The 22,560-nt window shown below is 38.5% G+C and overlaps 4 protein-coding genes across 5 annotated transcripts; all 4 read right to left on the reverse strand.

The window, feature by feature from the left end:
- Positions 1-709: 709 nt before the first annotated feature.
- LOC122781107 (carboxypeptidase N subunit 2) lies at positions 710-3,969 on the reverse strand. Its single transcript, XM_044044618.1, has 3 exons — positions 3,623-3,969; positions 2,110-3,475; positions 710-1,393 (listed from the first exon to the last, which is right to left on the reverse strand). Exons 2-3 carry the CDS (start codon positions 3,470-3,472, stop codon positions 1,005-1,007), a joined length of 1,752 nt encoding a protein of 583 aa, XP_043900553.1. The 5' UTR covers positions 3,473-3,475; positions 3,623-3,969; the 3' UTR covers positions 710-1,004.
- A 71-nt stretch (positions 3,970-4,040) lies between these two features.
- lrrc15 (leucine rich repeat containing 15) lies at positions 4,041-8,599 on the reverse strand. 2 transcript variants are annotated; one of them, XM_044044617.1, is made up of 2 exons: positions 8,356-8,599; positions 4,041-6,771 (listed from the first exon to the last, which is right to left on the reverse strand). In XM_044044617.1, exon 2 carries the CDS (start codon positions 6,766-6,768, stop codon positions 5,209-5,211), a length of 1,560 nt encoding a protein of 519 aa, XP_043900552.1. In that variant the 5' UTR covers positions 6,769-6,771; positions 8,356-8,599; the 3' UTR covers positions 4,041-5,208. The 2 variants fall into 2 exon arrangements, with proteins under 2 accessions (XP_043900552.1, XP_043900550.1); XM_044044615.1 differs by having other exon boundaries at positions 4,041-6,774.
- Positions 8,600-12,338: 3,739 nt separating this feature from the next.
- On the reverse strand, positions 12,339-17,481 carry LOC122780458 (platelet glycoprotein V). The gene is made up of 2 exons (XM_044043413.1): positions 17,133-17,481; positions 12,339-16,298 (listed from the first exon to the last, which is right to left on the reverse strand). Exons 1-2 carry the CDS (start codon positions 17,290-17,292, stop codon positions 14,281-14,283), a joined length of 2,178 nt encoding a protein of 725 aa, XP_043899348.1. The 5' UTR covers positions 17,293-17,481; the 3' UTR covers positions 12,339-14,280.
- A 1,394-nt stretch (positions 17,482-18,875) lies between these two features.
- uts2d (urotensin 2 domain containing) lies at positions 18,876-20,352 on the reverse strand. The gene is made up of 5 exons (XM_044044601.1): positions 20,101-20,352; positions 19,837-19,941; positions 19,689-19,726; positions 19,471-19,561; positions 18,876-19,321 (listed from the first exon to the last, which is right to left on the reverse strand). The coding sequence occupies exons 1-5, from the start codon at positions 20,273-20,275 to the stop codon at positions 19,296-19,298; spliced, it is 435 nt and encodes a 144-aa protein (XP_043900536.1). The 5' UTR covers positions 20,276-20,352; the 3' UTR covers positions 18,876-19,295.
- Between the last annotated feature and the right edge of the window lie 2,208 nt (positions 20,353-22,560).

Genomic DNA, 22,560 nt, shown 5'->3' on the forward strand with positions numbered 1-22,560 from the left:
AATACTCGACTCAAAAGCCACAACCAAACATCCCCCAAAAAATGCATTAAAATCGGAACCTCATTTATTGGAGACAAAAACAAAACCTCCAAGGTAATTATTTAGCTTCTAAGAAGATGGGGCTTCGTTTTTTAATTCATTATCTCTCTCTCTCACACACACACACAGACACACACACGCACAAACACACACACGCACACACACATGCACACACACGCACACACACACACACACACACACACACACACACACCTCTAATTAATGTATTTAACCTTCAACTATCAGGCATACAGCTCTACCAAACACAAATCCAAGTACCAGACTCATGCTCAGAGTTTGTTTTTCACTCGACTGCTTCATTTTATATGACTTGAGGGATTCATATGTTAATCATAGAGACATTACAGAATATTCACTGCCTGCTTAAGTTGTCTTGGTTTCTGTGAAAGTCTTGTAGATCCATTACAAACCCTAACTGAGTTTCAGTGATGACTGTTCAAACACACGTCACCACAGTTGTTGTTATTTTTATGAGACGTTGGTGTAATCTGAGCGGCAGCATGATGAAATGAATTTGTAGTATAACCTTTCAAAATTTTTTTGTATTTACTATATTTAAAACTGATGTTATCCACACGTATAAATTGACTATTTTAATATGAAAGGGATTTTTGTGAACATTGATATATTTAATTCATTAGGTGACACGTTTATAATATATTCTTCTTTATTCAGCTCCAAATAAAGACCATAGCATATGGTTACAAATACAAAGACCAGCAATTTAATAAAAAGAAAAACAATACACACTGGAGTTCAAATACAAGCAGTTGGATTCAGCGTAAGAATTACATCATTTGAATTTCATTTGGTACAAAAGATTTCTTGTGGACATTCTGCTCCCAGGTGGACAAAAATGAATGCAGGTTTAAGAAGGTGCTTTGTCAGATGTTATTTACCATCAGTGCTGCAACCAGTGAATTCTCTATAACGTGCAGCTGTGTTTAAAGTCTGTGAGTCTCGGCCTCATGCAGAGGCCTCAGGATGAACTCTCTCCTGTAGGAGAAGTGGGTGAGTTTGACTCTGTGATACAACCTCTCTCTGCTCTGCAGCAGGCAGTAAAGGGACATGGTGAACTTAGCAAGCACCACTGTGCAGATGATCTCCACCACCAGCAGTGCAGTGTAGATCATCATGTGAGTCTTGCACTGTTGAGCTTTGCTTCTGTGCTGATTTGTGTAAGGAGACGTCTGAGTGACTGGTCCCACTGGACATGTGAAGATCACTGCGGTGGTTGGTGGAGGAGGCTTCGCTGTGGTTGTGGGTGCAGCTGTTGTCATAGTAGTTGTAGATATAGTAGTTGTTGTTGTATTCGGAAGGGTTGTTAAAATGGTTGTTGGGAGAGTTCTTGAAATTGTTGTTGGGAGAGTTGTTGAAATTGTTGTTGGGAGTGTCGTGGATGTGGTTGTAGGAAAGGTTGTTGTTATGGTTGTCGATGCAATTGTTGTTATAATGATTGTAGATATAATTGTTGTAGGAATGGTTGTTGCTATTGTGGTTGTGGGTGTGGTTGTTGCTAGTGTTGTAGTTATAATGAGCGGTGTGGTGGTGACAGTTGTAGTTGGTGTTATAGTTGGCAGTGTGGTTGTAGATATAGTAGAGATGGTAGTGGTTGGTGCTGGGGTTGGCAGAGTGGTGGTTGTTGTTGGAGAAGGTGTAGTTGTAGTAAGTGTGGTGGTTGTTGTTGGAGAGTTGTAGTAAGTGTGGTGGTTGTTGTTGGAGTTGTAAGTGTGGTGGTTGTTGTTGGAGAAGGTGTAGTTGTAGTAAGTGTGTGGTTGTTGTTGGAGAAGGTGTAGTTGTAGTAAGTGTGGTGGTTGTTGTTGGTTGTAGGTAAGTGTGGTGGTTGTTGTGGAGAAGGTGTAGTTGTAGTAAGTGTGGTGGTTGTTGCTGGAGAAGGTGTAGTTGTAGTAAGTGTGGTGGTTGTTGCTGGAGAAGGTGTAGTTGTAGTAAGTGTGGTGGTTGTTGGTAGTGTAGTCAGTAGTGTCGTGGTTGGGGGTGTCGTGGATGTGGTTGTAGGAATGGTTGTTGTTATGGTGGTAGAGGGTAGGAGAGTAGTCATGGGGGGAAAAGTGGGGCAAATAAATTGATCTTCTGTTAAGGATTGGATTTCGTGGCCTTTTAAGCTTTCTGGATACTCACAGACCACTGGGGAAACTATCTTGTCAGAGTTATCTTTTATCCAGAGGTGAAAAGAAACAAAATTACAGTCACAGTGCCAAGGGTTGTAACTGAGGTCAAGTTTTTTCAGTTTTGTTAAGGGCTCAAAAATATCCTCGGGCAGCACCTGGAGCTCATTGTGAGCCAGTTTAAGTGTGACCAGGAACTCTAGCTTTTCAAACACATCAGCATCCAGTGACGTTATCTTGTTGTTCTGTAGATTCAGCTCTATGAGCTTCTCTGGGCCTTCAAAGTTCTCAGCAGACACGGTGACAAAGTCGTTTTTAGACAGGTCTAGCTTTCTGACCTTCTTCAGTGGAGTGAAAAGTCCTTTAGGAAGTGAACTGAGATTGTTTTGACTAAGACTTAAGTCTGTCAGTTTAGGCATTTCTCCAAAAAGCACGGGTGGTAGGTTTCTCAGTTTATTCTTCTGTAGGGTCAGAGTCTTGAGCACAGGGAAACCAACAAAAAGTCCTTGAGGTAAACCAGTAAGGAGGTTGTTTTCCAAAGTGAGCTTATTTAGTTTTTCTTTATGTGGAAATAAATTTGGAGACAATTCTGCTATTTTGTTGCTGTGCAAGGCAATTTCCTGCAAGTTTGGTAATGTCTTAAACATGTCTTCAGGAATGGTGGTCAGCTGATTCTCAGAAAGCCGCAGTGTTTGCAGTTTGTTAAGGTTTGAAAACAAGTTGGAAGATACGGCTGAGATATTGTTTTTTGCTAAATAAAGTAACACAAGGTTCTCAAGTCCATCAAATGTCCCATCCTCAATAGAGCCAATCGCATTCCCATGTAAGTGGATTGCTTTTACTTTTTTAATGCCATCAAACAAGCCTTTTTTCAGACTTTGGAGCTTGTTAAACTTCAGTATAATCTTCTCCAGGTTGCTGAGGTCTGTAAAAACTCCCTCTGGGATGAATGTCAATGGAGTGGTGGAGATCTCTATTTGCTTGAGGGATACCAGACCTTCAAAAGCTCCTGGCTCAATCGATGTCGTGTTGGTGTTCATGAACTCCACCTTTTCAAGCTGTGGGTTGTTCACAAAGGCTGCTGTGGGGATTTTTTTAATCTGGCTACCCACAAAAAAAAACTCTGTCACACCTGCTTTTAGCGTCTGAGGAATTTCAGTCACAGATGTATAAAAAATGACCTGATTCCCTTTGATGCACTCTTTCTCCTCGTCACATTGACTCAACAAAGACTCAAACAGTAAAGACAGAAAAAGCACGACAATTCCTCCTCTTGACATAGTCATTCTCTATGAAAAGAAAAAAAAAATGTGATTAAAAAAAATATTTGTACAGTTGAATAAATAAATATTTGACTGTGCACGATCTAAGCTTTCCTCTGTTGTCATTACATTTATGTACTGTTGCAGTCAAGTGGCAAAGAAACACTTACATACCTGATTATTTCCCACACCAGTATGAAGCAGAAGGGAGTTAATCAGTCATGACACATAAACAAACAAAGTCATATTAGTTATCTTCTGTAATGACGATGGGCAGCAGACTTTTTTGCATCCCACCCAAGGCGTGGTCTAACGAACACCTGCAGGTTGTGATAAGACTTTTTCATGTTTAGTTTTAACTGCACAGCTCTGCAGCATGGATCATATATTACAGAATGTTTTTTTTGTTTTTTTTAGCAGCTGACATTCCATACCCACAATCTGAATATTCTATAACGTTTTCAAAAAGAATGTGTTCTTTTCAGTATGTTTTTGTTACTGTAAGTCTTGTACTTTGCTATATTTGAAACATATTTGGTTAAAAGATAATGTAAACGTCCCCTTGGTGTTGGTGAAGAAAAGAAGGACTGTCTCATTTGTGAAGGTGTTCCTTTATTTAAAAGCAACCAGTTTAAGGTTTACATGCCTTTCTCATTTTTTCATTACACATCAGATACCTCCCCTGAGAATGTTCCAAATGAGCTATTTTTTTTTTTATTTTTAAGTAAAGAAGTAAAGAAGTAAACCTTTAAATATCAGTTCACTTCAATCAGCTCACATGCTTTAATCTCCAGTCAGTTGATAATGTTTTGTTTGTCACGTCCCTACAAGAACATTGTTATTCTCAGTTGGCTAACATTTCTGATTCATTTGTTTTGTCTGTTCTCAGTTTTTTACTCTCTTTCAATACTCTTTCAATGCAGTATTTTTTATTAACAATTGATTATATTAATTTAAGAAGACAAAAGTTATATGTGTAGCTGAATATTTTTACCCGTTATTGTATTTTTAACGTTATTGCATTACTCAAAATCACAAATTTGTGGTACAGTGCTGATGCCTTCTTCTTACTTTGTCCTTTCAGGAGATTTTAAAGATTCTGTAAAATGTGCACCAAGCACAGAAACTGGTAATAATGTATATCTGAAATATTTGTTTTCCATAGTGCCTACTCTAATTACAAATTATATGATACTTAACGTGTAAGTAAGGTTTGTTGTCAGATCTTGAGACATAAGTGAACTATTTGCACATTATTCTAATGAATTGATCCCATTAAAAGCTGTGCATTTATTCAGTGTTCAGTAGCATGTTGCATTGAAGTTTAACAGTGGACTAAACACTACATTCCTTGAGTTTTGTATGAATAGTCATTTTGCTAAAATTTTCAAAAAGTCATTGTCAAACAGCAATAATTAATGGAAAATGACACACCACTGAACAAATGCCATGGTCAGTCTAAATTTTACTATACAAAGTACACTGCTGCAATGCAATTGAGTGTTTACATTCAACACAAGGTCCCAGCTTTCCACAAAACAGCAAGGTGGTCATTTTTACAAACTGTACAGTGTGTAAGATGTCAATTTTCTTATTACAGCACACACTAATGACTGGTTAAAAAAAAAGCAAATCTGTTTCCTTTGTTGTTCAAGGTGATGAGGAACAAGCGTTAATGGTTCTTTCTATGCCTACGGTCCATATTTTCCAAGAAAACCACAGTCATTAGTGAGTAATTTAATTGCCTTCAAAAGTTTAGTCTACAGCACAGAGTTCCTATTCCTGTCGCCTATATTTCCCCTGCCTCTCCTTTTCTTCCTCCAGCACAGACAGCTGATGATGACCATGCTGATGATGACTGTGGCCACTACTGCAATGCTGATGAGGATAATCAAAGTGGAAGTTTCCTGTTCCTCTTGTCCACTGCTGGTGGGTGTGGGTAAGTGCTGATCTGTTGGGGTAAACACAGGCTCCTTGGTAGAGCTGAGAAGCATCAGGTCCTCATTTGTCAGCAGTGAAATCATCTCACCAGTCCGATTAAAAGGTGTCTCACATAACACAAGGCTTTGATTGACCTTAGATGGGTGATGTTTCAGCCAATCCCTCAGAGGCAGAATATCCTTGTCACACCTCCAGGGATTCTGCTCTAAGAGCACTTCCTTTGTCACAATGAGTTCATCTAAACTTTCCTGTGGCAGGTTGTGCAAGGAATTGTTTCGCAAGTCTATCTGTCCAAGGTGGCTTAGACCCTGTAGAAAACCTCTGGGAAGTGAGCTAATGATGTTGTGCTCCAGGGAAATGTTGACCAGGCTGGGCAGACCTTGGAAGGTTCCAGCTTGCAGAGTCGTCAGTAGGTTGGTGTGAAGCGAAACCTCTCCCAGCTGCCCCAACCCTCCGAAGGCCCCTGTGGAAACATGGCTGATCTGGTTGCGACTGAGCACCAGCAGACGCAACTGAGTCAGATTTCTGAACGTGTCATCCTCAACACGGCGGAGCTTGTTGTCATACAGCCACAGCTCCTGCAAGGGCATGGGACCAAACACTCCTGGACCCACACTTTCCAGTTGGTTTTCATACAGTGAGATCTGTAAAAGTTGGGGAAGGTTTAAGAAGATCCCTTGTGGAAGGGATGTAAGCCTGTTGTTGGAGATAAACAGCTTTCTGAGCTTTGGAGTATTGGAGAACAGGTCAGGATCGAGGTGAGTGATTTGATTGTCATTTAGGGATAGTTCCACAAGGTTTCTGAGGTCATCCAGACAACCAATGGGGAGTTCTTGTAGTGAGTTTTTACTAAGCCTCAACAGCTGAAGGTCAGAAAGACCCTTGAATGTTTCCTCAGGTACAGAACTGATTTTATTTTTACTAAGGTCAAGACCCCTCAGATGTGTCAGTGGGGAAAACCAGTTAGGTCGAAGCACCATGAGCTCGTTGCTCTTCAGAGACAAAATCTCAAGCTTCTTTTGATTATTGAACAAGGCCTCTGGGAGATCCTGCAATGCTGTGCCAGTAAAACCTATTGAAACTATATTCGGAGCTGCATCAAATGTTCCAGGGTGCACTTCCTGTAAAATACTGTTCTCAATTAGGAAGAGGGCAAGGGCATTAGAGAAATCATTCAGGTCCTCTGGTTTCAGAAGGTAGATACTGCTGTTGGAGACAGAAAGGACAGTGGTGAACGAGGGCAAAGCCGTGGGGAAGTTCGAGAGGCCACGGCAGAGGATCTTAGTTCCTTGACATTGGCATCCATCTGGACACGTCCACACAGCAATGTTTAGGGATGAAAGAAGTAGGAACACACGAAGGGTCAGCGGCAGGTCCATTTTCTGCTAGAAAGAAAAAAGTGTTGAAGGTGGTTAGAAGTCTTAAAGATTGTTGTTTGGGTGTGAGCCTTGTAAGTGATTTCCTTGATCTTGTTTTTGTAATCAGAGGGGACAGCCTAATTTCAACACTTTAATAGCTTTGATTTTTGAGTTACATTGTGAGCACCTTTGGTTGGGATGGGAGACATTTTATTTAAAAGAAAAGCCAGTGTTACAAATGGTAAATATGTGTTTGAATGTTAACTTAAAAAGCTTAACATAAAAAAGTCTTTGTCTTTTGCATGGCTATAAACTTTAATCAAGGACAATCCCCTTTAACTCACTGACAGAATAATAAACAAAATGTCACCAAGGTGGCAGGAACACTGAAAATTTGTTCCCTTTTAAATTTGAAATTACATGAAATTACAATTGGATTTATAGGACACACTAGCGTTTGTTGTGTTTTGACTTGTGTGCTTCTCTGCGATTCGGTTGACATTAGCTGTTAATTTCTGGGGTCTGTTTTTCCTCTCCTTGTGAGAACAGCCAAAGGGGGAATCTCTGCATTTTAAATCACTACCATCACAAGACAGTAAAACTGAAGGCAACTCTAATTGGTACCAGTGCCCCCATGTTGCAGCCTCAGCATTCTTGTTCCAACTGAAAATGAGACGTTAACATAAATTGATCCAGTGTTGTATTCAGTGGCATGGAGCATTGCCCATCGGCAGTGCCAGCCAAATCCATTTAACATTCTGCAAGCACAAGTTGTTTCTGTGGCACAGGCATATTAGGTTGCGGAAAGAGTCTCCGCAAGAAAGTAACTTTCACTTCTTTCTTTCTTTCTTTCTTTTATAAATAGAGGTTCACAAAGGGTCATTGCAGCTTTTCCTAGTTTTGAAACATTCTGTGCTCATTTGTGCTTTCATTCAAGAAGTGGATTGTTTCCTGTTTTTGTTGTTAGTAGAATAGTAGTTCTGTGGTATTCTTCTTTTTTTTTATTTCCCTATATAAAAAAACCCTGAAACCTCATTACCCCCCTTGCCACATATAAAATAAAATAAAAAGATTTAATGAACTTAAATAGACTGATGCAAAATACATGTCCTCTCCTTGAGAGAAAATCACAGAGAACTGTGCAGCCTTTGTGTCTGCAGACAGCAGGGTGTGTGGATCCTCACATGTATGAATTTAATAATGTTCCAATTTCAAAGGATCCAGACCATGCTTCCTCTCTGGTATGTATTATAATGTCCCAGTTCAACCAAAAACACTGTCTCGTCTTGAATGGGACATCGTGGAATGGTCTGAAGTACAGTGTAATAGCTAAGGCATTTCCCGTTTCACCATTAATTGCTTAGATTCCTCCACCCTGTGTGCCCAGGCTGAAGGATCACCATTTTGTCATGAAAAGACTGGACTAGCAAAGAGATGAAAAACTCATCTGTGCTACTGATGCCACTGAGAATGGATTTACTTTAAACCTGAAAGAGGTTTGTTTGCTACTCAAGTCCTCAAAAATAACCAACATTTTCACCAAAATCATTCTTTTTATGTATGTAAAAAAGTCTTAACCAGGACAAAATGCCATTTTGCAGGACTCACCTCCAATAGTGGTCGAGGATTCTGTGGCCAGTAGCTTGGTGTGGTTATCTTTTATGTAGTTCCCTTACTTCCTCCTCAGCTTTACAAATCCTCTGATGAAACTTCCCAGCACTTTCTGAACTTTCACACCATCACATTTTCCTGCTCTTTGTCAATACTTGTTTCCCCTGAGCACATGAATTCTGCACTCCACTTTTTTGTGAACTGTTAGCAGAACTGGTGACTGTTCCAGTCATCCCCTCGCACCCTCCCACACAAGCACACCCATGCATTTTCTGGGGATCAGGCAAAGGGGAAGCCCCACCCTCTGGAAGTGGTTTTATGTTGGGTGTTTGAGTGTGCATATGAGGATGGATAATCTATGTCTGTTTGTTTTCCCCTTGGTGATGACTTAATTGAATTTTTCCCTCCAAGAAAATAAGTTATTATTAAATGTGACACAGATGTTTGTTAATTTGAAGGCAATAGAATTAGTTTTGTGTTTTTGTTCCGTTAAAGACTCTATGACGTGTCTCTTGTTGTTTAGTTGCTGCTCAGATATTTAAACCTTGGTATGCTTGTAAACCCATGGGTTTGGCTCTTGGCAAACTTGGAAGTGTTCACAAATCCATTGTTAGGGGATTACAGGTTTGAATATGATCCAAAAAACTAGCCAAACAATCAGCACACTTATATCCAGGCTCTCTTGTGTTGCAAACGGTAACATCAATGCAACTAAGCATTATCTGTAGGACAGCAAATATGTTTAACTGAGCGTTTCAGTTTTTTGTTTTTTTCTTAACATGGTCTTGTAAACACAGGTTGGTTTGGCCGTTGCACTAACATGTGCAATATATCAGCAAAAGAAAAAAAAGGGTTGAGCAGCAAGTGTTCTGCTGCTTCATGCATTCCAGCGTAGCTGTAAGTGAAACCATCTGTCTGACAAATGCACCCCTTTACCACAGCCTACAGATAGTGAGGGTGGAGTAATAGTCAGAGTTGATGCATTTTTGCACATACATAATATAACGACACGGGTGAGAAAAACGTACCCACACCCTAAAAAATGCTGGGTTATTTCAAAAACCCAACTGCTGGGTTATGAAATGTTTTACCCATTTTGGGTTATTTATATGTTTTTTGGGTTATTTTGTGCAACTCATGTGGTGGGTCAAAATCTATCAACCCAACATACATCGGTTAACTCAGCACCTGGGTTGTTTGTGCTTTCGAACGATAGAAGGTCCACACGCCAAGCACCAAGCGCTCACTCTAGAACCTGGACTCAGCATCTTCTTAGTGAAGCAGATGATAAAAGGTTTGTACACACTACATGTCACACACAAATATATATGTGTATGTATATATATCTATATATCTCCCTCCCTCCCTCCCTCACAGTGTTGTGAGCATTGATGAGGGTAAGTAAGTTGTGCTGCTGCAATGCTGCTTCACGTTTGCACTGTTTAGGTTGTCATTGTACAGTTACGGTTAAACCCTTAATGTATGCTGTTCTCTGACATGTACTGTATACTCGCCAACCATGCTATTTATGTGTCATTTATACCTCTAATTTAAGTTTTATAGGCACTTTTAATGTGGCGGTTTAGGCGCGACTTAATTGCCCCACTCGGTGCTATGTGACGATGTTGAGATTTATTGTGCCTGTACTTCTGCAGGTATGCATTTCTCTGTCATTGTACAGTTTACGGTTAAAATCTTAATATATGCTGTTCTCTGACATGTATTCTAGCTAACAATGCTATTTATGTTTCATGTATAACGCTAATTTAAGTTTTTAGGCAGTAATAATGTGGCTGTTTTTGCGCTATGTATGTGTATATGTGTGTATGTAGGGAGAGAGGGGGGATTGGTTCACTGTTCACGCTTGTTGTCATTGGATTACATTCTGCTGCTTCTCTGCATTGCTTTTGGCATGGTGATATCTGAATAGTTAATACAATAGCACTTTTATTTTTGCTTAAGCTCTTTTTGTGTTTGTTTCAGATCAATGGACATTTTTGTCACCAATATTTTGTGGCAACTGACAGACCTTACTGAAAGCTTTAATGGTAAGACGTTGTTTTCCCCCATCCACAGCATATCAATGTCTACATTGTTATTTATAGTGATAATTTGGATAGTCATTGAGTTGACTGCATTCCTTTTTGTTTAAATTCTTATGAAATATAATTTCATCTTTTTTTCAATAGCCTCCATGTAGCTGCCATGTTACATTTTTGTTTTCTGCTCCTCTGTTGTAAAAACAAAGATGTCTTATTTTTCTATTTTTGTCTTTCAGAGGAGGGCATTGACAAAGAAAGACACTGATTTTAACAGTGACCTGAATTATAAAACATATATATTGTGGATATTAATAAAAACATTTCCAAGATTCCAGTATTGTTTTTATTGCATAATATATGCTTTGCATGACCAAATCTAGCATGTATTTTGTTATAGGTTTGTAGTTTTATAGATATTGGCTTTGCAATTTATTTTCTTATAGATTGTAGTGTAATGTGTTAGAATTAATATGGTATATTTGACCCAGCATTTGGGTAGAATATATAACTAATATATGTATTAAGACTACTCATAATTGTAGTTAATTTGACCCAGCATTTGGGTAGAATATATAACTAATATATGTTTTAAGACAACCCATAATTATAGTTAATTTGACCCAGCATTTGGGTAGATTATTTTAACTCATCTGGTGGGTTAAAATGGACAACCCATCTTGGGTCAAAATAACTACTGATGGGCTGGTGCAATATTGACCCAGTGATTGGGTTAAAAACAAACCAAATTGGGTTATTTTTAACCCATCATTTTTTAGTGTGCATGTCACACAGTACTCACTTTATAGTTCATAAACCTTACTTCTTCTTTTACCACAGATAAACCTGCCATTTCTAGATTTGCTGTTCATTTATTTGTCACTCTCTTCAGAGCAGTTTGTTCAACTGTGTAACAAATATTCTACTCACATAAAGGAACATAGTTTATTTAAAATTTTCACTGACAAAATGACATTCCACTGTTTCGTTTTCTCCTCATGCTGTAAAATACGTCCATGCAGCTTTCACGATTACTACAGCATGGCAGGCATGTGCAGCCCCCGCTCACATTCTGTCACATGACAGTAGGGATGGACATCATTGTTGCCTGTGTAAAGCATTTACCTCATACTAGGGTTTAAAGCTCAGACAGATCTGTAAACCATACAGATTTGGTTTGATTTGACTTCCACTGATTATGAGCAGTATCAAGAAGTTTAAAAAAAAAAAAAAAAGGAAAAGAAAAATGCAGTTTATCACAACATGTAAAGTATTCAAAGTGACAGCATATATTTATTTCATACATTTTAAAAAATGTATGCATCTGAATAATAATCTTACATACAAACAGTCTTTGAAAAATACTCTGTGACAATGTTGAACAGAAGCATAAAGGAAACATTTAAGGAAACAAACAAATGTAAACTGTATGTTATCTTGGATACTGTAGGAACACTGCATCAGCTCATATAGACTAATAACAATAAACTTTGAATGTACATTCCTTTGGAGCAACTGGCTGACATAAGTCTGTTACAGAAACAGCTATTGCTTGAGATATTATGCAAATGTTTAAAATATGAGGAAAATTTTTGTGTCGACGTGTTTAGATCTCGTGTCATCTGGCAACATTCCATCAAGACAGATGGAGGCAACAGCAACCTTGGGAGAGGTGGGAGTACACGTTTTAAGAATTTGCAGAAAGCACTTTAATGGGATAAAAGCTTGCCCCCACCCGCCTCACACAAGTGTTGCCTCAGTGTGGTCTGATACGTTTGCTTAATTGCTTGGCATACAAAAATACTGTTAATAATCATAGTAATAAGAGTAATAAAACTATATAATAAAAGTAATAAGAATAATTACACATATTGTACATGCACAAAAATCACAGAAAAGCCATGCACTGCAGCTTTAAGGCAGCACAAGTGTGAAGGAAATGAATGTAAGTTCCCAAAAGTGATCTAGTGTGTGTGAGTGTGTGTAAGAGAGATAAGGAGGGGGTGAGTGAATGAGTAGGTTACCGTGTCCCCACTGTTGTGTGAGCTCAGTGTGCTGGAAAATCATAATCACTTGTTGTCATAGCAATGAACTTGGCCTCCGTTCACCACCTCATCCTCTATTGTTGCTGTTTGTTGAAAACTTCAATCTCATGGAATTCATGGCATCCATAGTCAGTCTGTGAAAGTTTATAAAAGCTTTAAAAACCTTTAAAGCTTTTAGCTTTAAAAAAAGTGGCTGTAAATGTAAGCATAGTTGTATGAGCTAAAGTGATACTCTTCTATAGGTCTTGTGGGGTCTGAGGATAATTTAGGGATAAAATTACAGAGGCACTTTTATGCTATGCCATGAGTGTTCTTGGGTAATGAGCAGTTATAATTGCATGCACATTGTTGTGGGTTTGTGGAGGCTTGTGAAATTTCACAAAAGAAAGCGTTATTTAACCTCTGACATGGATGATGACTGACTGTCTGACTGTCTTTTGACAGCTATTATGATGTTGGTAGGATCTTCCCAGTATAGGATATGACTCACTGATGGAAAACACATGGTTGTATTTTAGGGGAAACCACATTTTCATCGTGGGTTAGGGTTAGGTTTTTTTTTTTCCAGTAAATGAAGAAATCCAGATAAGAATCCAAGATAAGAGAGGAGGATGTATTCAAATACAACTAGCTCAAGTTCAAAAATATATCTGTGTTAAAACAGGATTGGGTTTTAAAAAAAACAGTGCAGTGAAGGACCAGCCTATGTAGGAGAAACATTTCTTTGAGTGCTTTGTATTTGAATAGAAACATAAAACAAGCAACTAGGATTAACATGAGAACACCTGATTGTATAATCCTGTGATACTGACTCTACTGCTATGAATCGTATGACTGTGGTCATATTTAAACTGATTTTGCAGTAATGATGTAACGTGATGGGGTTAAGAAAGAAAGAAAGAAAGGAAAAAAGAAAGAAACCTGTGAGCTGTATTATTGTTGCCTTGGATTTGTTTATGATACTTGACATTCCGCTCTACCTACCCTGATAGCAGTCTTATGACAAGGAGGACAGGAGGATAATTTATCATTTATATTATATTTATATTTCATATCTTCATTTAAAAGCTTTCAGTACTTTCAGTATAACTCATCATTTCTGATGGATCAGCACAAAAATAAAAGTAAGATGTTAAAGGCAAAAAACATTGAACAAAAAGCACATGATCTGGAATAACTGTGGTCAACAAATCTTGTGCATTATGCGAGGAAAAATATGTGTAATTATTGTACATATTTGCACACGATTGCTTTGATAAAAGTCCTTCATACAATAATTTAAAGCTGCCGTGTGTAACAGTAGCTAATTTATGTTGTTGATGTTTTTGTTTGGCTTTGGTGAGCAGAAACGACATAGCATTATTTGTGTGCTACATCCGTCACCTTAAAACAGGCTCTGTCAAGCAACGCTATCTAACTAATGACTGAGTTTTATTGACTTTCAAAGCTTTTTAAGGGCGCCTTTCTTTAGTCATACGCAGCTGTCTGACTTTATTAGGCCAATGTTGCTGTTGCCTCCATCTGTTTTGACATAAAACGAATCATTTTACTATGTGAAGCACCAGCATGTCGCTGAGCAACACAAGATCGAAACACTGCGACACTGAGAAAAATGAAGAGTTATGTGGAACTGATTTAATCAGCATCACGTGAACTCAATTGGAAGTGGTTTAAATGAAACAGATATTTTTTTATATTTAAAACATATATTTAATTTTAAATACATACATCTGGCCATTCTAAAATAGTACTTGCAGAAACAACTAATTCAGCTTCAGAAAAAAACAATGGAGAGAATAGTCATCTTTTATGACCTTCAGCTTGTGGAAAAGGACAGTTTATCTTGTGGTCTCATGCTCAGCCATCAGCTTATCCATAGTTTTGTTGAGGCAATACATTCCATACATGGAAGCTAGAATGAGGAACAAGCCTGTGGTCACCAGAAGGACATGACAAAACATGAGGAACCCAGCCCAGGCTGTATCTGAGGGCAGAAACCACAAATACACCCAGCCCCTGTGAATGTTGTGGTGAACAAACTCAGGCCCCTGCCCTATCACCAGTAAGTCATTGAACACATGTGCCATGTTATAAGTCAACTGAGACTCTGTAATAAAGAGAACGTTGTCATCGGGCAGAGTGGTGGTTTCAGTGTCGAGAGGTGTTGAGAGCATCATGCCATCCGAGATGGTTGATATTGCAGGTTTGGTGGTTGCAGTGTCGAGAGGTGTTGAGAGCATCATGCCCTCTGAGATGGTTGATATTGCAGGTTTGGTGGTTGCAGGGGTTGTGACTTGTTGAGTGGCTATGGTATTGGACGTTGTTTTAGGTGCTGTGGTTGTTGAAGGTGATCTTTGTGTACTGGGTGTAAAGGTGCGAAATGATGGCGTTGGATCAGTCAGAGCACTGTGTGAAGTGACGTAGCTTGTGTGTCCAAAAGCATCACAAAACCTGAACTCCTCTTCACGCAGAGAGCCGAGCGTACGGAGCATGTCATACGCTGGACTGCGACACATCACATCCGCCTCATCAGTGACCACATGTTTATTTTGTCTTATCCATCTTGCAAGATCTCTGATTCTACAAGTGCAATCCCACGGGTTGCCACTCAGAGTGAGATATTGCAAAACTGCATTTGACAAAAAAAGATCTCCTGGAAGATACATGAGAAGGTTATTCTTCAAATTAATGGCCAAAAGTCGTGCAAGGCCCTGGAAAATGTTTTCCGGTAGATCTTGCAACATATTGTCATTCAGAAACAGTAAGTTGAGAGAGGTTAGTCTGGAGAACAGCTGAGGATGTAGGCTATGGAGATTATTGGATTTCAGCGAGAGCTTCTGAAGGAGGGGAAGACAACAAAAAAGGTCTGAAGGTAATTCCCTCAATTTTTCATTTAAATGTAAGTTAAGGTTCAGCAGACCAGACATGTTGCTGAATACATTTTCAGGAACTGTAGTGAGATTAGTATTAAACAGATAAAATTCTCTCATCTCAGGCATGTGGCCCATCAGCTGGTTCGGTAGAGATAACAGTGGGTTGTTGTAGATAGTAAGCTTGCTCAGCTTGGGCATGTTATAAAAGCTTTTTTCTGGGATAATCTGAAGTCGATTGGAGGACAAAGTGAGAGTCCTCAGGTTCCACAGTGACCAGAACACCCGTGGTGAAAGACTGGCAATCTGGTTGTAGTGGAGTTTTAGCTCCTTGAGGCTGATAAGTTCATCAAACAGCTCCGCTTGTAGCACCTCAAGCATGTTGTGATAGATAAAGAGTTGGCGAAGATTGGTCAGGGATTTAAAGATTCTAGATGGAAGCCTTTTTATGTTGTTCCTGCCAATGTTAAGTAGGGTAAGGTTGGTCAGTTTTTGGAAAACATCTGAAGCAAGATTTATCAGTTTGTTGCGGCTCAAGTCAAGATTCTGCAACGCAACAAGTTTGCTCATTGATTCAGGAGCAATGGTCTCCAACTGGTTTCCATCTAAATACAGCTGTTCCAGAGCGGTCAGTGGACTGAACACTTGAGCAGGAAAAGTGGAGAGATTGTTGTACGACAGCCTGACAGACAGGAGCTGCGGAGCAAAGTGGAAGGCCTTGGGATGGATCGTGTGTAGATGGCTGTGAGTCAAACTGAAGCGCAACAAGAGGTCCTGTTCTGCCAGGCTGCGCTCTTTTATGACGTTTATGCTGGTGCAGTTGAGTTCCAGCCGGTATGTGTGAATAGGTAGCGCTGGAGTGTCTGTGATGGTGTAGCCATCACACTTGACGGCACCTTGACTGTCACAGACGCAGATCCTGGGACAGGACATGTTGTAGGTGAGGTGAGGCAGCGTGAAGAGGACGAGTATTACCCCCAGGGGACCTGCATAATCAGGATAAAAATACATTCAGATACTCTATGTTCCAATAACACATTACATTATGACATACTTTTGTATATACAGTGAAGAACTGTTACAATCCACTGTATATACAAAAGGCCTAAAATGTTTTCAATGTTTTCCCCAACAATAGAAACAATGGATTTTTCCTTTTTTAATGATTGCCATCATTAACTTCAGTCCTTATCATACACAACAGATATTAATGTATTTTCAGATTTTTAACCCCTTAAATAAGTAAACTGTCATTTTTATAAAAAAAACAACAACAACAACAAAACACAAAAAGTTGATTGTTTTCAATCTCATTCATGCAAATTGGATTTTTTTAGGGGAGGATTATCTGGGCTGCAACATTTTGATCCATTTTTATATTTTCATCAGGTTGTAAATAACTTGTTTCACCTGTGACCCTACAACACACATGTATCAATGGAAAAATGATTCCTAACTTCATCATTAACTTCAGTTAACACCATATACAACAACTATTCATATTTCAAATATTCCTGTCAGTGGTAGATTTACATTATATAAAATACTTACTTCACCTGGTGGAAAACAAGGGATTTCAAATAATTGAGAAAAAAGCATAATCAAAAACAAATCATAAAATATCAAAATTCATCCCAAAATAGACAACCTTGCCATATTTAAAGCAATTTGGATCAACACAGACAAAGATGTCCACAAAGTAAAAAAAACAAAAACACACAAAAAGAATGCCTTGAGACGCAGAAGGGTCAAGATTAAAATTATGGCTTGATTTTTTTTTTAAATGTAATTATTCTTTCTTATTTTATTTTTTTACCAACCTCCAAAGAAATAATCCATCACTGTCCGGATCGCACTAAAATGATGTTGATGCTCTGTTGTTCTGAAGCGGTTTGCCAAGTCACACTTCCTCCTCCTTAGCCAAAATGCCGACCCGTTGTCATTTCCCATACTTACAGTTACATCAAAACCACATGACATGACTGAGTGACATGTCCAATATCAAGACCCTGACACTGGTTTAGCTAAATGGAATTCAGCCATCGTTCCTGAATCGTTTACACCTGTGCTTTTCCTAACTGTGACATCATGTCGAATTAACGTTTGCTTTTTGATTGAACGTGTGTGAAAACGTCTTTCCTTGTCTTTGAGAGAGATTTTGGGAACTGCGAAGACAGTTGATGCTGCTTATTCATTTCCTGCAGACTTATCTCGACAGGATGTGTCTCTCCAACTCTGCCGGTGCTCCTGTTTGTGGACTGAAGCAGATAACACTCATCTCTGCGCCCATGTCACTGAGCATGTTTTGTGTCTGATTCCTGTAATGTGCGATATAAGGTCATATAAGGTCATGGTTTCTTTGTTGAAATTTTTGAGCTTGAGTGTCCTCAGTGAATCACCTTTTAATCTGCATGAGTGCAAAACAAGTCGTGATCATATCCTGCTTACATCCCAGCAGCTTTATATCTGGGTCCCATGGTGAGTTTTTTCTAATGGTTTTCCAAAATTACAGATGAATGATAAGTATGAGTTCAATCCTTTTGTTTTTGTTTTCTATCAAAAGGTCCTCAAGCTATAGGATCATGACGGAAGAAAGAGATTTATTGATGTAAACTGCTAAAAATTGTGTCGTAAAATTGAGATTCAACCCTTAGAACGGAGAGTATTTTGGCTGCTTTTTTCCATTACTGTGTTTAAACATACAGTATATACAGGGGGTACAAGAATGGTCAAGTGTCTTATGTCCTTTTATTCAGCACAACCTAGGCAATCTGATGAAAAAAGAAATCATTTTCACAAACTATATAAACACACCTTTGCAAAAGGTACCCAAAATGTTTGAAATTGGATATTATTGCTACTTTATATAACCACTAAAAATGCAATATGAAATGAATCATAATTTAGACTCAACAACACATGAGAAGACGGGGAAAAAACAAATGTATAAAGCCTGAATATGTGACATATAGACACCTCCTGGATGTCCATATAAGGAGTTGTGTATTATTCCAAATTACCATGGGTGCACCTGCAGCACAGATCTGTACCACGTGAGCACTAAGGGTAAAATATGATGAATATGGTATTTTAAATAAAATGTACATTTCTTTAATCAGACAAATGTATTATTCTAGTTTTCCCTTTTAAATGAAATTGCAAACAATCTTAATGTATTAAATTTGCTTGTATGACGTGAGTGTGTGTTCCCAGCAAAAGACCTGATTTCGTCTGTGAGAGCCAGTTTCCCAGATTCCCCCTCTGCTCATTATGATCTGTGTGATTCACATCTTTTCACATCAGTTCACCAATTGTTCACTAAGCCTGTGACTCAGCTTTGTCACTGTGGAGCCAACCTAACAAACTTCACAGTGAAGTAAATCACTTTGTCACAGCACATGAGCACTACATGCCTCATCTCTTAGCTCAAATACTTATTTTACTGGTTTTAAGAGATATTAAAGTTAAAGGTATTTATAATATAAATACTAATATCAGTACCCCCCTTTTTTTAAAAGAGAAAATTGTTCCGAAGAATTCTTTAAAAACAAAGCAAACACAAATTCATGTCTTGTTATTTATTTTGTAAAATGGAGGGCAGTGCATTCTTTATAAGCTGTGACATATTATATGACCTGTATTGACCGCTACAAAAAAATGTAATGCCCACATTAGCCACAAGAGAGCGACATATACACAAACAAAGTCCCTGCAAAAATGATAAATGTCTTTGCAGACACGTTGTCCTATCTGCCCCTCAAGTATTTCCAGTGAGGTGATTATTTACAGATGAAAGATTTACAGCCACTGCGCTCAGATCTCTCACGAGAGCACTTCAGTGCAGTGGTAATGACATTTTTATTGATGACATTGATTATGGCACAACTTGATATTGCTGGGATAAGTATATTGTGATTATATTACTGATGCTGTGAGTCTTAAGGCTATGTTGGGGTTCACAGTGGTCCTCTAACCCATCCACCTCAAACACAGTATTTCCAGAAGCAAGCTGCAGACAGAGGCGATAAAGACATGTTATAAGACATCGGACATGTACAGGTGCTGGTTTATCATAGGAACCTTTGGAATAAATATACAAACATGAATAATGTTTCCTGCTACATACAAATGAAGAGAGAACGTAAGAGGTAAACTTACGTTCACCTCTCTTCCGAGTTATGGATTTTCCCTCCACCAAATTGGCTGTAATCTCCTTTTCCAGCTCCAGGTTTTCCTTCAACACTCTCAGCTACACACAGACAAAGACAAAGACATCATTACACGATCGGTACGCCGTCAGTGAAATGGCCTTTGTAATCAATTAGTGTAAAATGATGATATGATAAATCACATCATAAATCTGTATATTTCCTTACCCCCTCTAATTCAGTTAATTTATTGGCCAGCTCAAGACCTGTGGATTAAAAAAACCCAAACACTTATCATCCTACAAGTATATATAAGTATATACATGTATTTGTGTAGTTTTTAAAGTTTTAAGCATTTTTGATTTTAATCTCTCACCCAGAGGATCGTCCGTTTCAACTGGAACTAAGCTTTTGTGCAGTAAGAGTGCAAGAACCTTGCTCTGGGCCTCTGTGTCTTCTTTGGGATTAAAAACATGGTTTCCTGCATATAAGACAAATAAAAACACAACAGTTAGCATCATAAATGTCTAAACAATTTTATAACTTGTTGCATTTATTTAAAGCTGTGTCATTTAAAGTGTGCAGAAATCAACAAAAAACATTACATTTGTATTCTACAAAGACATTGGTGCATACTTACCAGAGTTAAACATGCTTCGTCCATCCACATTCAGCACGCCCTGCAGTAGAAACAAACCCAGGAGTCCTAAGAAGTAATTCACAACTGTAGACCTGTCCATGGCAACCACTCTGTCAAATGATGCTCTATGAATCCTTCCCTCAACCAAGGCAAGCAGTCCTCTGCCTTGGTCCATTCGGTCAACATATTTATCCTTTCAGAGGCCAAGAGGAGGGGCCAGTCAGCCCCTTACATACTAAATCAATAGCTAGTCACCGTGGTTTTCGTCAATAGACCACCTTTTTACGGGGTTCATGGAGCGTCCGAGTGAAATACAGAGATGTGACGTTGTCGGTGACGCCACTAACCCTAAATCACTCTGACATGGGCAAATCAAACTGAGAGGAAGTTATCAATCAGGCTGCTGGTTATCAGAGACCACAAGCAGATGTTCTTGGCACCTGCCCATATTTTTCTTTTACATTAATTAATTATTTATGTAAGTACATGCAAGTGTGTTGGTCTGGAGATGGAGGGCAAGCAAATTGTACCAGTCCCTAAGTGCATCATAGCCGTAGAGAAACTCCTTAATCCTGGCCAGGATGGATTTGGACCTGAAGGAACATCGATCACTGTGAGCAAAGCGGTTTCCACCCACAGTCCAAAAACATGCAAATTTTGGGATTAGGCAAATTGGACACTGACTGTAGGTGTGAGAGTAAATGGTTGTTTGTTGGATGAAGCAGTAGGAGATGGATTAATGAATGAATGTATACATATTTAAATGTATAGCATGTCATTTCTGCTGCTAGTGACCTCTCAAAAAAACAAAAACAAAAGGGATCATGTGATTGGTTGTCTTATTGTCTCATTTGGTCCCTCTGTGCATTACAGCTTCAGCAGTAGATTATGCAGCAAATGGCAATTAGTAGTCATGACTCATAAGTGACAAATAAACACAATAACACACTGACTAAATAAAAGTAGTATTTCTTTCCTCACTCTGAAGTTACATAGAGGGTTTGCCCCAGAATATATAGCAGAGACAAGCCAAGCAAGTGCCATCAAATGAAAGGCGACCTAAATGAAACGTTTGTTGGAAACATTTTATTTTAATGACGAAATATCACATATTGTGTCTTTAATCAAGCCAGTATCAAAGTGAGTTCCCTTTTCACAGGATACAGCCACACATCTAAGGCCATATCCATTTTTGTTAAGTGTTAGTGTTGTTAAGATTCTGTTCTCAAACAGGTTACTGAATCAAACAATTAAAATGTCAGAATCACATTGACCTTATAGTATGTTTTTAAAAAAGATTGTAATAATGTTATTGTAGCATTAAGGACAAACTGAGTACCTCCTGATGGGATTATTGTTTGGCACTTAAATAAATCTCTAATACCAGTTTATCATAAATGATAGAAGCAGCTTAAATCATTAGAAGAGACGCGTGCACGTTGAAATAATTAACACTAAATGGAGCAGTTATATTAGCATAACATCACATGACTCCTCAATCATGGCCAGGACTGATTAAATCACACGACTTATAGTATATTTTGCGCGCTTATTTATTTTGAATTTACTTGTAGATAACACCGTGTCTTCCCTTCAGCTTCGTGGCAGAAGCTTCTTAGCAGCCGCAGATGTCCACAGTCACTACAAGGAGGGAGTTTGGTCAAGTTAACGAGATGACGCAAGAATTATACCGGACGTGTGATATTTTACCCTTCAAAATAATGTACGTCTGCGAGCCACTATATATATTAAATAGTCTTGCAGTTCACTTATCTCGTGGCTCTCCTCATTGAAGGGCTCTGTTTTTAATTATTACCATATAGTTGAGTTATATAACTAACAGTTAGCAGACACTGACACTGAACTCTTCATTTTGGATCATTAAAAGTGCCATATATCATGATATGATACATGAAAACAAACATATTATGTCTGTTTTATGTTTGTTTGTTATTATTTAAATAGGTATTTGGTCACTATATAGATAATTGTTTAAGGGTCAATTTATTTCTTGGGAGTTGTTTTGTATCCAGAGCCGGCCTGGGGCACAAGCGAACTAAGCAGCTGCTTGGGCCCCAATAGTGTGTAGGAAGAAAAACATTTTAAACATTTACAACATTTTAAAGATATCTTTAGATAGATATCTTTGGATACATCTATATATCTTAATAGTGTTAATCATGTGGTATTTGTTTTTATTTTATAGTTGAAGATTTGCATGTCTGTTTTAAAAACCGAGGCCAGTAAACTGTTTGACTACTTTGCAGTCTGCTGTTGTATTTTGTTGTTTTTTTTTCAATTCCCGTACAGTATCAGCACATTTAGTGTTTCACTTTGAATATGAAAGTGCAAATTAAAATTAGGCATTTTTTTGTGATTGCAATTTATATAGTTACACTTCTATCAATAATGGTCACGCACCAGTGACTCCTGGGTGGTGCTGCTTTATCCTGCCAATCC

The sequence above is a fragment of the Solea senegalensis genome, linkage group LG14 (assembly GCF_019176455.1).
Source record: "Solea senegalensis isolate Sse05_10M linkage group LG14, IFAPA_SoseM_1, whole genome shotgun sequence".
NCBI lineage: Eukaryota > Metazoa > Chordata > Actinopteri > Pleuronectiformes > Soleidae > Solea > Solea senegalensis.